Genomic DNA, 16,672 nt, shown 5'->3' with positions numbered 1-16,672 from the left:
AAGTTCATGTTTTAAGGGGGATATGCTATATTGACCTATTTAAGACTGGATATAGTGTCAAGAGTAATTCAATTCAATGAAACTATAGACAGAAGCTTAGGATATCAACAAGGAGAGAAATTATTATGCCTAAATGTTGAAGAAGCATACAATGATTTTAGGAAAAAGATGGAAAATACTTGCAAAGAGTGACTTCTTTTGCTAGTTACAAAGATATTTTAATAATTTGGGATTTGGTGACCTCTATTATTTATGAAAAAATAGCATTGCTATTTTCAGTTACAAACAAGAAAATAATTTAAAGGAAAAAAAGCCCATTGAAATTTAATTAAAACAAATCATTGCAGTAGGTAATCTTCAGTACTGGTCAGATTATATAAATCATCACTTTTTTTTAAATCACAAATACACCACTTACCCAACTTTTTGCTTCTATCTTTACTCTCCTGGTAAAATCATTATGTGTTTAAAGGGAGAGAGAACAAAACAGGTAAAGCTGCAGCAAAAGGTACAAGGATACAGTCCCTTCCTGGAAAGAGGATTTTGTGGCGAACCATTTCTCCCATAATGCATCCCACAGACCATATATCCACTAGAACAGGAGAGAGGGAAGTGAAGAAAAGGGAGGAAAGTAAAGTTAACTAAGATCATTGATCTCTGAAGGAGGAGGAAAAAGAACAGTTTCATTAGAAGGTACAATTTTTGTCTCCCCCCAAAAGTTGCCCCAAAATTAAAACCAGCACTGTAATATTACATTAACAATGTTTAGCATGAGAACTCAAATTAATTTTTAAAAATTACTTTATGGGTACCTTAGATTGCCTCTGTAGTGCCATAAAAGGGTAATATGGAAAAACAGCAGATAAACCAAAAGTGTCTCCATGGTGGGTGGCGGCTAAAAGCCACCAAGAGGTTTTTTATTATTTGCAGGATATAGAGAAAATAATCTTAAGCAACCTACAGGAGTGGCTGTTTCCATTTTCTGTTACACTCAGTTACATGGAATAGGGCAACCAAAAACCGCTTTTTTGTTCCCTTTGTTTTGTTTGTTTGTTTGTTTGATTGGTTGGTTGGTTCAAAATAAGGTACATGCAAGCACATCCAAGAAACTACGAAATGGCAGGAACCGTGGTTTATAGGCAGAAGTATTGGAATCCCTGGTATTCAGGACTTAGTTTTTCCTTCAGAGGTTATCCTTGTAATAAACATCAGTTTTAGTTTCTATTTGAAGTATTTCAAAAATAAAGATACGATCAATTAGCACATATATAAAGGAGTCATCTGGAAGTAAAGTGAAAAAAAGTATTAAAGGTGTTTAAAAATTGTTTTATTTATTTGTTTTCTTTATTTCTCAGTTGTCCTAGTTGTTAACAAAACATGCTTCACCTCTTACCAATCTTTACCCTCTTCCAACTTGCTTTTTAGTAAGGATCAAGGGAACTTTGGGGCAAAGACATTAGGCTGAAATGCTCCTTGGGGAAGGAAGGCAGGGTTAGGTGCACAGGATAGCCAGGCATGCCTGATGTAGGAACAAGCGGGTGTTTCTGCATGATAACCTTCCTCTCATATGCAAGAGGGCAGCACAAGGGTGTTAGCTACATCTTCACGAATCTAGAGAAATGAAAAAGCTAAGGACGTGACTAGCAACCTTTTCTAGTGAGAGAAGGAAATGGATGAAATTACATGCCATTTGTTCTGCAAAGATCTGGAACACCATCAATAGGCAAATGCAGCCCCTAACGCCAGACCTCTGTAGATCCTTGACTTCTTGAATTTTTTAATTAATTCCCCTTTGACATTTTACAAGTAACCTGTGAAAAAGGTTTACAAATGTCTTCTTTTCCGAAGAAGTTAGATGTGGTTAGATTATTCCTTGGGAAGAGGACTAGATTTGCCTCTTCCGAGTCAAAAAGTAACAATTCTGCCATTGCTCACCAAAGCGAACCTGACCTTCCTAAGAGCTGACTTTTCCCTTTCTTCTGCACAAGTGCACAAAAGTATTGGCTCTCTTCTAATGTGGAAGTACACAAAGAAATTTGTTTAAACTGGTGACCAGGGAATTTTCATAAAGGTACCCTGTAGCACCTGCACATAAAAATATATAGATAATTATTTTTGTAAAACTTATAAAAATAGACTGCTAGGAATTAAATAGAATAAAACATAAAATAAGCATGAAATGTACATTTAGGATATATATATATATATATATATATATATATATATATACAATCTTAATTTAAAAAAATTTTAATTCCTAAATATATTGGATATATATTTTTAATATTCTACATTACTTATTAGAGATATTCTTTTCAAAATAATATACTGCAATGCATTCTAATAGGTATTTTATAAATCCTTTAATAAAATCAAATTGCAATACATTTTGAGGATTCTACTTTTTCTTTTGAAGTGTTCATGAATACTAGAAGTAACATAAAATTTAATATTTTCTCTCTCTATGATTCAGAATTTGGAATTACTAGGTAATTGGTATCCTAAATATTACTTACAGAGCAGTTTAAAGCATTAAAAGACTCTTACCTAACTTGAACAATTTGGATTATTCTAAATTGATTATCCAATGAGCATTTGTAAAGATTCTTGCTCCAAGGCTCTTTTTGTCTTCTCCTAGGAGTAGAGCCATCAATCTAAGATAAGCCATAAAGCCAAATGGCTAACTGTAACAGACAGATTTCTTCCTGTTTTCATACTCAAAACTCTGAGTTGAGCTGCAACCCAAACAGCATTTTTTCTCAATATTTACAGCATGTGTGCTAATCCATATCTGCTTTCAGATGCCATCCACAATTCTTTTTAGCCATAACATTTTAGTGTTCTTGCAGCAAAGCTTACTTTTCAGAAACATCCTTCACATTTTTAATGAATGATTCTTCCTAGTAGTGTTTTTAAACACCTCTTAATATGAAAGCTGGCAACCCTATTAAAAATATACATTCATATGCATGAAAAAGAACACTGCCCTTGGCCATCTAAAACATATGCACGTTTTCTTCATGGTTTCTGTGACTGCTATGCAGAAGCCTCCTTACCGTTCTCCTTGTAGCCCATTCCCAGAATAACCTCAGGGGCTCTATAATAACGGGTAACCACATAAGGAGTCATCATGAAACTTGTGCCTGCCGTTCTGGCGAGTCCAAAGTCGAGGATTTTCAATGTACAATCAGACTTGACTACAATGTTACTTGGTTTTAAATCCTGACAATAGGAAAAAGAGAAGAAATTAAAAGCCAGAAGCAAACGGAACATATGATCTCTATCTACTCAATCAATATGGCAGTCTTGCAGTAGTATTGATAGGGCCCCCCTTGCCTACAGACCGCAATATAAAGCAAATGATTAGCTTTTTATATATATTTTTAAGTATCTTCAAAAACTTATTAAACCCAGAAGAGAAGTGTACTATCAATTTTACAGTTTAGGCTCATCTTGGGAAGAGCTCTTAGAATAAATAACATATCATTTATTGTCATCTGTTAGATTTTTCCTTATGGCAACATAAACCTTTCAGCTTATTTTTCATTTCTTGGCCTGACAGAAGAGTGAATCAAGGCAGCTGTCTTTATACTGCCAGCAACAAACTGTGGAAATGAATGGTCTTATTTCAGCTGCACATATGACCTCTGCCAATCAAGGGCCTAGAAAACATGAGGCTTCTCAGAAGCCAACTCTCAATGAGCCGAAACAAAATGCTAAATGAAATCAACTGAAGTATAGCTACAATTTTCTTCTGTACGTTAGTGGACTTTGTGCTAATTCTATAGTCAAAGAAATGAGGAAGTACATTATATTCAACCTACCCCCCGCTACATAAAGAAAACAATCTACAGTTGCTCTCTCTCTTCTCCAAAGGCAATTTAATTATAATTCTGGAGTATGTATTCTTACCCTGTGAATAATTCCAGCAGAGTGGAGGTGTTTGATGCCACACAACATTTGGTATAGCAGGTAAGACATTCGCTCATGGTCTAATTCCATCTGAATCACCTGACACAAGTTGGCATCCATCAGTTCCATTACTAAGTAACTGGGAAGTAAATCCACAAGGTTAGTCCCAAATCACAAGATCCATGAAGTCAATCAAATAGGTCAGAATCCTCTCCCAAATCTGTAAGTCTTCCAAACTTCTCAGCTCTACCTTTGATTGAATTGAGAACATGAAAACTTTCCAAGTATTACATCTATGTTAGCCATGGTAACTCTACCACGAGGTCACCAGCAGAAGCAGCATTTATTAGTGTGTGGTTCCTACCCATATATTTTCTACCTTCATCTTGTCCTCACGTTTCCCTGAATTCACTGAACTGTTTCTTGAGTATTATGATTAGAACTTTAAAAAAAAAAGTCAGGGGTCATCTGGGTGGCTTAGTTGGTTAAGTATCCAAATCTTGATTTCAGCTCAGGTCATGATCTCACGGTTTGTGAGATCGAGCCCCGCATTGGGCTCTGCACTGGGCAGGGAGCCGGCGTAGGATTCTCCCTCTCCCTCTTCCTCTGTCCCTCCCCTGTTCATGCATGCATGTGCACAAACACTCTCACTCCCTCAAAAAAAAAAAAAAAATAGCATCTCCTATTAAATGCAATGTATCTGTGCCAAACAAGACAATGTGTTAAGATTTACTTCCTCTCCTCTGCTAGATAGGTTATTTTTGCACAAAATCAAAGGCACCACAAAAAATAGAAATAAAGATTTAAAAATTATTTTTATCATATCCATTTTCTTGATATTTCTCAAAGTGAATAGACTCATTCCAGAAAGTTCACAGAATCAATCAATAATAAAAAATACATAATAAATAATAAATCTTCTCTGATTGAACCAAGAACATAGAACAACAAAGCACAAGTGCCAAAAGGCCAAAAAGAAGCAGAAGTATCTTTCCAGGAAGGAACACCAGAAACAGAACCTTCTGTTCTATCACTGGATCCCTTTCATTTGCTGTCAGCTCTTACTTCCCTTTAATCTCTACAAGAGATTTCATCCACTGATGTATGTCAATTTCCCTTGAGTTATATAAGTGCTATGCTCATCCTTCCTTCATGAGTTTTGTTACTTACACATCCTGGAACTCCTCCAGTGTTTTCTGGGGTGTGAAGACATTTAATAAACTAATAATCTGGAAAAGAAATAGTAGAAGGGACAGAGGAAAGAGAGAAAGAAAAAGGGAAAGATTGAATTATTTAAAAAGCATACTGAAACAAGTATTTAATCCAACTCAAAGTCACACACTAGTGCTATGGTAGCAATAGAAAAGTTGGGAAAAAACTTCTAGAACTGTTTCACAGAACATAGAAAAATGTACTCAGAAAGGTCATACATATGATATCTGCCTTTGGGTTAAATACAATTAAAATGCTCAAATTCTTAGGCAGAAGGAAGAATCAGAGAAAATATATAATTGTGTAAATGCTTTAGAGTGTGATTCTCCTTGGTAGAATATAGAGTTGTAATGTAATTAAGCAAAAATGGAAGGAAGCCATGTAAGAAAAAGATGGGCAGCAGCAAAACACCCAACAAGATGTATCAAGGTCATGGTTTTCCTCCAAATGAACAAGACGGTGCTCTAATTTAAGATTTTTTGTGTGTTACTACTTTAGTTTCTTTTGCTTCTATTTCACACACAAATACTATTTAAACTAATGCTATACTGATATGTTTGGGGAAATGTATAATATCCTGGATGATATCAATAATGAATTTAGTGGAAAATGTATTTTAAAAGTTACTGCAATTCTGTCTCTTAAATTTTTTGTTGCCTGCTTTGGTTATTTTATATATTAGGTAGCAAAGAAGTTTACCTTCTAGCATAAGTAAATATTTTCTACTAACGTCAGTGGGACATAAAAATAAAAAATAGGGATAACGATCTTTTCACAGGATAGATGCAACCATTTCACAAAACTGGATAAGTACAAGATTAAGATTTAAACATCTTTAAACTACAAATTAATAAATTTTGGTAAATTTTGTAAGTGGTATAGAAACATATGAAATAATGAAAACAAAACAAAATGATTATAAACATCTGAGAAATGTGATCAAGTCCACAGAATGCTTTGGGTCACATGTAGTTTTCACTTGTTGAGGAATTATTGAGAAAAAATTCATAGTACAATGCATATTTTCATACACACACACACACAAATGTATATATGGCAATGGTTATTACATATGAAGAAAACTATGATCATCTCTTCTAAAGGAACCTTAGGTTCTTTAGGTTATGGAATATGCATATAGAAATAAAATTATTTCAAAATATCTTTGAAACTTGTGATGAAAGTGTCTTATTCTGTATACTGATAGTGTGTGCTGAAACAATGTGTGATATATCTGTCATTGTATGTACATCAAACATATACAGTGGGTTTGTTTTTCTAGTATTTTATCAATATTGCAAAGTAATTCATCTTGATATTTGGTCAAACAAAAACATCAGAGATTGTGCACAGGGCACACACACACACAACACACACAAACAACCCTTAAATATGGAAAAATGCTAACCCATATCACCTGGTAAATAATCTAGGTATTTGAAAATTAATTTAGAAAATAGCATTACAATTTTGAGTAAATCAAGATTATTTTAAAAGGTTAATTCCCCACTATGAATTCTTATTTTCACTGGGGCACCTGGGTCACTCGGCCGGTTAAACAGCTGACTGTTGGTTTCAGCTCAGGTCATGACCTTGCAGTTCATGAAATGGAGCTCTGTGTTGGGCTCTGTGCTGACAGTGCAGAGCCTATTGGGATTCTCTGTCTCTCCTCTCTCAGCTCCTCCCCCACTGGTGCTCGCTCTCTCTCCTTCTTTCTCCCAAAATAAATATATAAAAACTTTTTTGAAAAATTCTTATTTTCCCTTTTACTATGCCCTTGCTTCATCACCTTCATTTTCTTTGATTTCTCTCTGTTCTTTCTTTGCTCCCTTGTAAATTCTAATTCTTAACAATAACCAATTAAAGATTGTCCTTTTAGAAACATATTATCACAGGTATTTTCATTTTAGTTCAACAGTTTCACGCAGGAATCTGATTCAGTTCCTTTATTCCGACATATTAAAATGCAGATACGAATTAATGTTTGTTATGGCTCCACAATCACATTAGCCATCATTTCCTAGAATTAGGTATTCATTCTCTAAATGGATTCTCTTCTCTATTATTAAAGATTTAGTTGGGATTCTTCACTGTTTTACTTTACTTTCCACAGCATTTACAGAGTTCTGCATTCTGACTGCTTTTACTTAATATTACAAGCACTCGTGTGGAGGGGCACCTGGGTGGCTCAGTCGGTTAAGTGTCCAACTCTTGGTTTCGGCTCAGGTCATGATCTCATGGTTCATGAGTTTGAGCCCCATGTTAGGCTCCGCACTGTCAGTGCAAAGCCTGCTTGGGATTCTCTGTCTTCCTCTTTCTGCCCCTTCCCTGCTCATGCCCTCTCTCACTCTCTATAAAATAAACATTTTTAAAAAAGTACTAATGTGGAATTTACATTTGGTCATAAGTGAACTTCCTTTCATAAGTGAACAAGTTCCAGATATTTATTTCCATAGACATATACACATGCACATGGAAATACACACATACAAGGGGGATAGCAGGTAGAAAACCATTTACAGATAATCCTTTCAATTGGGAACTTCTTTTTAGGTATCATAAACATGAACTTCTACATTTCAGTCAAGAACAGGGAGGATGATTCCCTCAAATGCACCAAGTAAGTGGAAATTTCTCCACAATGTGTTTATTGCATTATAGGAGCTGAAAGGAAGATGAGGGAAATATACATATATGAAAACACTATCAAAATCTCCCATACTGCTGCTTCATTGATTATATCTATCCATTTTCCATTGCCCATGGTATTTCTCATCCTCTCTGCTATGATGAAAATAGATTGCATTGGCCATGTTGTTAGTCTTGTTCCTGCCTTCATTTAACATACTGAAAGAATAAATTGGTTTAGTAGAATGACTTTTCTTATGAATCATCCTTTCCATCATTTATAGTTACCTTCTAGAAGTCTTGTGTTTCTTGCATGGCAAAATTAGAGATGGGTACGTACTTCATAAATTTGCCTTTTTAGTGAGATCTTTCCTGCTCAATCTATTTTAAAAAGTAAGCCCACCCACCAGCACTGACCAGAATAATTTTCCTTTTGCTTTGTTTTACTTACTAGTGCTTATCACCATCTGACATTCTATACATTTACCTATCTATTTTTTAGACCATCTTTTTCTCTCATCAGTACAACATGAGCTCCACATGGTCAGGGATTAGTTTCTGTTATCTCTACTGATGTAATCTTAGCATCTAGGTTTATACATGGGGCACATTTTATTTAACAAACATGTCAAATGACTGAACTACAAGTCATTGGAATAGAGTAATAGAAGAAAAGAGAAACACTGTCATCAGAGAAACAATCCACATATTTGTATTTCAAACATCTTGCAACTAAACTCTTATACATTTGCTTCTTCTTAGTGCCAGTGATAGATGGTTGGCCTTATGACAAATCCACTTGTTGATAAAACTGCACTGATAATTTCATATATTCTGTGTGATTTTCATACTTAAGAAAAACTATGCAGACTTATAGCTATTTTTATAGTTTTATTATAATTTGCAATTATTTTCATTATACATTTATATGTAATAAATTATATGCACTGTACTTATAAATTATTTATTAATAATAGTCATTATTAAAATAATGAATTATCTCCCCTGTATCCTTACTAAAAGTAATGGGAGCATAGAAAGAATTCTAGAGGCATTTATCTGCAAATGAAGAAGCTTGTATACTCTGAAGTGAAGAATGTGATATAATGGTATACACCCTACTGAGTTCCCATGAGAAATGCTCTTGATAATCCTGTTCTGAAGTGCTTTGCAGATACGTTCCTGTGCATTTGCCCAACTCTACAAAAAAACAAGATGCTGAAGCACAGTGGGTACAGTAAACATTTGAAGGCCACTGACAGACTATAGTCAAAAACAAAAAGAGATAAAAATCTTCACCTGTTAATAATAAAGAAATATAGTATATTGTTCTATAGGATATTTTAGGGTTTTGTATTTGTTTGTTTTTTATTGTTTTCGGAAAAGTATGGAGCTCTCTGGTTAATTTGGAGCAAGATACCCAAATATGGTTAATTTCATAGCAGGAAAATATCTATCAAATTCATCCTCTCACACCATATGGTTTTTAGATGGTTTTTAAGCAGAAAGTTATCATGAGGACAATGAAATAAAATGTAGCATATGGACTGGATAAACAATCTTAACAGGCAGACATTACAAAGTAAAGAAAGCCTTTCCTGCTCAAGTTGGCACACGGATTTTCTTTCTCCGATCTCACAATCTCCCACTGCCAGAGGTTTAAAAATAACAACTCACGTTTTTATGGTTCACACACTTCATGAGGACTAGCTCCCGGTAAGCTCTCTTGGCATGCGTTTGGTTCTGAAAGGGTCTGCTGAGCTTCTTAATGGCCACATTTCTGTCAAGAACGGCATCATACGCAGCACTGCAGAAACCCAAGAGCAATCCATAATTAGGAACAAAGAAGCCCAGGAAAAATTTCTGTCTACAGATATGGGTAAAAGATATGGATAAAGAAAACACTGTCCTGGAATCCCACTCAGATATCTTCTCTTCAGGTCACATGCCAATCAGGCTGTAAATAAAGACCTAGGAGTGGGGTGCTTGGGTGGCTCAGTCGGTTGAGTGTCCAACTTCGGATCAGGTCATGATCTTGAGGTTCAGGAGTTTGAGCCCACCGTCGGGCTCTGTGCCGACAGCCCAGAGCCTGCTTTGATTTTGTGTCTCCCTCTCTTTTTGTCCCTTCCCCACTCACGCTCTGTCTCTCTCTCCCTCAAAAATATAAATAAACATAAAAAAAATTTTTTTAATAAAAAAAAGTAAAGATCTAGAAGTGACTAGTATCAAACCATTCTACTTACTAAGAAAAGAAAAAAAGGACAGTATCTTGCCCACTCGCCCCAGAAAGAAACCCAGCATAAAATTGCCTCCTTGATTGGGAGACAAAACAAAAGTGCTCCACTCTCCCACCAGCCATGTGAATGTGGCAAGTCATTTCATCTCTCTTGGCTTGAATTTCTCATCTAATAACATGTGATATTTAGGTTTTCTCTAGCTATAAAACTCCACTGTTATTTGGTTATTTTAAGAGAACATTATTCTTTCCAGTTTTTAAGGTATGACATTCATTGCCATGAATGCACAGGTTGGTTGGTGCTCAAGTGTACCCATTAACAATAACAAAGCTGAAAATAAGGAATCCAGTATGAGGGTTTTTAGAGCATAAATAACTGCATTTCAATATGAAGACAGAAATGGATGCTACTAGCATTTGAAGCTTTCAAACTATTTGAGAATGAAAATCTACTATGCTTTGAAGGCAATCAATTTTTAGTGCTTTTTCTCTCATAGTAAAGAATATATGGGTCTGGAGATCAAATAAGGAAGTGAATATCTTCTTGGTATTTACCTAATGACTCACTCACAAAATGGTTTTTTGTTTGTTCATTTTTGTTTTACCCCCATCCCTGCAGCTTCAGATTGTGCTGGATTTTGTCTTAGTTGCCAGAAAGGAATGCAGCAATCAGTGTCCCCTACCATTGATCTGTTGAATTGGAAGTGGTATTAACCATTCAGTATTCATGCCACTAAACTAAAAGATAAAGAAAGGGGGTGGAGTGCCTGGGTGTCTCAGCTGGTTAAGCATCTGACTTTCGCTCAGGTCATGATTTCACAGTTTGTGGGTTCAAGTCCTGCATTGGGCTCTCTGCCGTCAGCACAGAGGCCACTTCAGATCCTCTGTCCCCCTCTCTCTCTCTGACCCTCCCAAAAAAAGATAAAGAAAGGGGTTAGTATTGTAAGATAATGATAGATTAGTGGGATAAGGTTCGACAAGATCTTAGAAGTCATCTGGTCCCTGACTCCATTTAATTATTCCATTTAATATTATTCTTCTCCAAAATGTCTCCATCAAAAGTTTGACCAGTCTCAAGGCACCTGGGTGGTTAAGTTGATTAAGCATCCGACTTCAGCTCAGGTCATGATCTCACAGTGCATGGGTTCGTGCCCCGCATCAGGCTCTGTGCTGACAGCTCAGAGCCTGGGTCCTGCTTCAGATTCTGTGTCTCCCCTCTCTCTCTCTGCCCCTCCCCTGCTCACACTCTGTCTCTCTCACTCTCTCAAAAATAAACATTAAAAAGATTTTTTTTTAAGTTTGAGCAATCTCTGCTTGAGCATCTCCAGAAACATGGACCCCTTTAATATCAAGGCAGCTTTGAGAGTTGAAAATGTCACCATTCTAATAAGCATAGTTTTATCTCTGTGGTTCATATTGAGCACTCTCAGCTCTGAATGCTGGGGTAACTCTCAAAATAAAATACAGTATTCTCTTTTCTATTATGGTAGGTCCATAATATTTGAAATCCATTAAAGGACTGGGCATGATCTTTGACCTATAGCTATAAGTTTTTCTTATTTTTCCCCTAAGTTTTTTCTTTCTCAAGTTAACTATCACCAGTGTCCTACCACCATTTGTCAGAATGTCACTTCAGGTCCTATCACCATCTGGCCAGTTTCCTCTGAATATAATACAGTGTGTTGATATCTGAAAATGTGGATCCTGAACTAAATAAACATTGCTAATCCAGGCATGGAGTGTCAGCGAAGATTACGGTAGGGCTATCAATTCCTTCATTCATTTACTAGCTCATTCATTCTGTTGACACAGTTAATATAACTAAGTCTCCCTTGGCTTCTTTGATAACTATGTCACACACTATTGACTCACAGTGAGCATGTTAATTAAAAATGTTGTCTTTTTAAAAACCTGTGCTGCTTTTCACCTCTTCATGTTAGCACTGATACTTCTGTTCTTGTGTTTGTTCTCATTAGCCTACCGAGAGCAGCACAGGTAAAGGAAAGAGTCAAATGGGTCTACATCTTCTAAGCAGTACACAAGAACAAAAGTGAATTCAGAGGAAGAAAACTTGTTTTCTGAAGTTAAGAAATTGTATCAGCAGGAAACTGATCAAAACAATCACCTTAAAGAGAAAGAATACATTTTAGTCCAAAACAACTTAGCTGAAGTCATTAAATTATCTTAAAAAAGAACAGCAATCAGTCATGCATTCCTAGAAAGAAAAATCAGGAGGCAAATTCTGGCATTGTCTGGTCAAATAGGAAAGTGTCTTTCCAGGTAGTTCCAGGCATCCAATCAGCCAGGCAGACGTTTACAACTGTATTGATTGTCAGAGACTATGGACAGTTAGCACTCAGATCAGCATCACTTTATACTGACTCTATCTTCTTGCAGTCAACATTCTGCTCATCATGCTCTCCTTTGGATCTTTGCATACAGAATATTGCCTATATTTGGTCAGCTTGACTGGCCAATGCAGTTTTACTATTGCATTTCTCATAGTTTAGTACATCGGCCTCTGGTTTTTTATATAAGCCTTTAGTGAAGGCTGGTCAGTGTGAGTCTGAGTCCCTGAGATACTGACCAGATCCTGCAGGACAGTGGGCCAGCCTCCAACTTCACAGGGAATGGCTGAGAAAATGCCATCCTCTGGGGCTCTTGGCAGGTTCTGGCCAGTTTCTGCCGGAAATGTTGTTGTTTTCTCCCTCCCTGTGGTACCTCTTCCTTAAAGTTACTTTAGGTATGAATCTCAGCACTGTTGCTTACTAGATGTGGAGCTATGGGCAAGCCACTTACACTTTCCAGCATTAGTTTCCTCACATTTGAAATGGAGATAACAACCTGACAAGATAATTATAATGAGTAAATGAGATAATAATGCAGCTATAGTGCCTCACCTAGAGTAAGCACTAAATAAATAATGACTATTACCATTTTTAAAATCGTTCTTGTTGGAGTCATTGTGTAAGTCAGGGCAGGATAAAATATTAATTCCTATGGCATGTGCTACAACCTGACATGTATCTACTAATCATCAGTTTTTAATCTTTCTACTAATTACACATCCATTCACCTATACCACTATCTTGGCCACATTTCATAAGTTTGTCTGGTGATATAAAAGTTAAGGGCAAAAGCCTTCTTAAAATCTAGATACATTATAGCTATGTAGTTCTATTACTTTCCATTTTAATAGGTTATTCAGTATGATTTGCTTTGAACGAACCCTTTATTCCCAGGGATTGCTACATCCTTTCTTAATAGCTCACAGGGTGTCTTTTGTAACCAATACTAAGACTAATGTCAAGCTCAGCAGATGTCTCATAATCTCTTTCTTTCCATTAAAGAAATTGGAGTGCTTGCCTGTTTACAGTTATATTGAATACTGTGCTTTGGGCTCACTGAATTTCCATTCGCCACCTTGCATCATGTCTTCTTGTACAGAAGGGACTTGGAAGTTAAATGTACAATTCCCAGATACTCTGCAGTTAGTGGTCTGGACTCCAGTAAGGTCCTGCCACACAGATACAGCTAGGAGAGATTTGTGAGGCGAAAGGGATGGTGGTCATCCTCTCACATTTCTGGGTTGGCAAGCAAGGCCTCATGGAGATATGAAATTTTCTTCTGTAGCAGTGACTCATTCCCCAGATTTCTGGGTGAGAGAAGGGGTTGAAGCAAAGGCAACAGTGGCCTCCAGGTTGCAGGCCCCTGTCACCAGCATCATGGGGTAGTGACAACAGCAGTATTAAGTACACAGTTTCAGCTCTCTGATTCCTAAATCTCAGTTACAACCATGTATTCTGGAAGCTCAGTGGTTCTAGGACACTCTCAGAGGTAAGAGTTCCCCTTGTGATTCAGCTCTCCGGTGTCTGGGAGTCATTCCAAGAAACCCAGACTAGAGCTCACTTCTCCAGGCCTTCCAATGATTTTGCAAGCACCCAATTTACCGTATTAAATCTTTGCCTACTTTAAATGTTTCTGTCTCCTGCCATGAAGCCCAGATGACACTCAAGTCTTTCCCATCTTCTATAATTCCTCAGTGATTACTGGCAGCAGTTTAGCAAATACATCTGCAAAATTGGCATCACTGGTGCTGTATAATCACAACTTAATGTCTAAAAGTTTTCCATTACTGTTTAGTCATCTTTTTTTTTTTTTAAAGAGTCTTGGTCTATAGCACCTTACTTTTTCTCTTTCAGTATTTTCTTTCTTTTATCTTCATGCAGATAAGAGATAAATCTTTGTGAAGATTTTCCAGCAACTTCCAGCAACTTTCCAACAATTTTGCTAAAAACTTACCAGAATTTCTTGACACACGGTACTAACTCACCTCCACTTAAACCAGGTTTGTTTATAAAAGAAAGACGTAGCCTTTTGTTATTATACTCCTGTCATTTAATCCAGTTTTATGATGATGCTATAGAGTTAAGTTTACTTCCTTGAATGTATTTATATAACCATACACACAGAGACATACACATGTGCACACACACCTCTCTGTAGGCAACCGTTATTCTCTATGTATTTATCAAGGCTTTTTTTTCTTCTGGAAACCTCTTGCACATATATTCTTTTTCCTAAATAATAACCATTGATTCAATAATCTTTCTTATTCCCTTTCCCTTTCACATTTAAAATGTTCTTGATCATATAAATGTTTATGGGTGAGGGGCGCCTGGGTGGCTTGGTTGGTTAAGCGTCCGACTTCGGCTCAGGTCATGGTCTCACGGCCCATGAGTTCGAGCCCCGTGTTGGGCTCTGTGCTGACCACTCAGAGCCTGCAGCCTGTTTCAGATTCTGTGTCTCCCTCTCTCTCTGCCCCTCCACTGTTCATGCTCTGTCTCTCTCTGTCTCAAAAATAAATAAACGTTGAAAAAAAATAAAAAATAAAATAAATAAATGTTTATGGGTGAAAAAACATCTCTAGGCCTTATGAGAATATTATGTCTTAAAAATAACAACAACAGCAACAACAACAACACAGCTTTAAAAACCTTATCATTGCCGCATCTTAAAAATCTTAAGCGATAGCCCAGCAGCCCAAATTCCATCCTGGGAGAAAGTGTCCCCTTCATCACTCTTTTCTCACTTTCCCACATTCTCATCTGACCTTTCCAAAGGACTGGACTTTAGTTGAAAGCTACTAAAAACTTTCTTCCCAGTGCCCCCAAATATCCCACTTTGGTACCCCAAATTCCAGTCCATAGAGATGCTATTGAGACACTGATTCCACCCTGGAGAACCACGTTGGGGAAGCTGCCAAACCCTGCCTCAGGCTTTCACAATCATTCCTCCTCCTGCCAGGAATGCTCTTCTCACATCCTCACTTACCCAATTCCATCTTGTGATTCAGGTTTCAGCCCAAATATTATCTCCTCAGTACAAGCCTTCCCTAATCATCCCATCAAGAGTCAACGGTTGATTTTTTTGATTACCTGATTTTGTCATTTGAATTGCTTGGCTGTAGCAGTTTCCTTATATTTTGTCAGGGAAGCTTTTGATTGCAAGCAATAGAATTTTAACTAACAGTGACTTAAGTAATGAAAATGTTAATGATATTACATAATGGAAAATCCAGAATTAGGCATATGCAGCTTTCAGGGATAAATTACAACTCTTTTGGGCCCTAGACACTTTTAACTTTTGATTTTCTGCAAATTGGTTCTCAGCACATCAGGTGGGGGTGGGGGCAAGCCAAGGATAGAACTTCATTAGTGCATCAAAGGGAAGGATAGGTGCTGTGCTGCATTGCTAAGATTCCCCTTTTATTATCCTAGCTGCTGGGAGTGCTGCTCGCAGATGGTCCCTCAGCTCTTAACCCACTTTGGGTAGAATTTCAGCCAAAAAGATCTGCTTCACCAAAGTCTATGCTTTCTTCATGGGCAGCCTTCACTCAATAACTGATGAGCCTGGGATTATAAAAGCCTGGCCACCTCATCCCAATTCAGGACAGCTGGTAAGGCTCACTCCATCTTCAGAACTCCCAGCTGAGGCTTCCACTGAGAATGCATTGCAGCAAGTAGGGGCCAGCAAGGGGCTCAGAAGCCCCTGCCTCAAAGACAGCATCAAAAGTAGCCACTAGTCTAAACACTATAAACTGAAACAGTGCTTTGCAGCCCTTCGGTGAACAAGGGACATTTCACAAAGACCCACTACCTTGATGAAGAATATGGGACCAACTAAACAAACTCACCACCACCAAAAATTAGATGAACCTAAAGAAGATGGCTGTCCTAGATGGCTGCCTGATTTCCATTTCTTGGAAATCGAGATGGGATGATGGCATTGGAGAAGAAACTGAAGGCCCCCAGAGAAGAACTGCTTCATCTCAGAGAGATGGGGTTGTAAGGCACAGGCAGGCACTGCCTCTCTTTTTCTCATTTTATCTTTCTGATATTTTCTCATGCCCACCCTGATGCCCTTCATGACCATTGAGTGAATGAACCACCCATGTATGTTCAAACCCATGTTTGAACCTACAAAATCCACAAAGCTGCGAGCCTGCCATTTAATAGGGTAAGCTGGAAACTTGGAAATTTAGAGTTTGGCTTGATATGAAATATGTGATGGTCCAGAGGCTGGTCAACCTGCTATAAAGCATAGGGAGAGCACATAGAGAATCGTCAGAATATCCTTGGTATGCTGACTTTGCCATTTGTGTAGCATAAAGGTATAATTACG

At 37.3% G+C, this 16,672-nt stretch overlaps 1 protein-coding gene across 13 annotated transcripts in view; it reads right to left on the bottom strand.

Annotated features, from left to right (window-relative positions):
- The window catches only part of MAPK10 (mitogen-activated protein kinase 10), a 310,137-nt gene that overhangs the window by 75,889 nt on the left and 217,576 nt on the right, over positions 1 to 16,672 (bottom strand). For 11 of the 13 annotated variants that reach the window (XM_053216135.1, XM_053216133.1, XM_015067337.3 and 8 more), the window contains 5 exons: positions 9,430 to 9,559; positions 5,083 to 5,141; positions 3,913 to 4,051; positions 3,057 to 3,222; positions 521 to 592 (listed from right to left, as the gene is read on the bottom strand). In XM_053216135.1, the coding sequence (XP_053072110.1) occupies positions 521 to 592; positions 3,057 to 3,222; positions 3,913 to 4,051; positions 5,083 to 5,141; positions 9,430 to 9,559 (566 nt within the window). The remainder of the gene's footprint in view (positions 1 to 520; positions 593 to 3,056; positions 3,223 to 3,912; positions 4,052 to 5,082; positions 5,142 to 9,429; positions 9,560 to 16,672) is intronic. The other 2 variants (XM_015067345.3, XM_027060148.2) reach the window with 1 other exon arrangement.

This window comes from Acinonyx jubatus, chromosome B1 (assembly GCF_027475565.1).
Source record: "Acinonyx jubatus isolate Ajub_Pintada_27869175 chromosome B1, VMU_Ajub_asm_v1.0, whole genome shotgun sequence".
Taxonomy (NCBI): Eukaryota; Metazoa; Chordata; class Mammalia; order Carnivora; family Felidae; genus Acinonyx; species Acinonyx jubatus.
The sequence above is the reverse complement of the archived record's forward strand: the minus strand, read 5'-3'. Positions and strand labels throughout refer to the sequence as shown.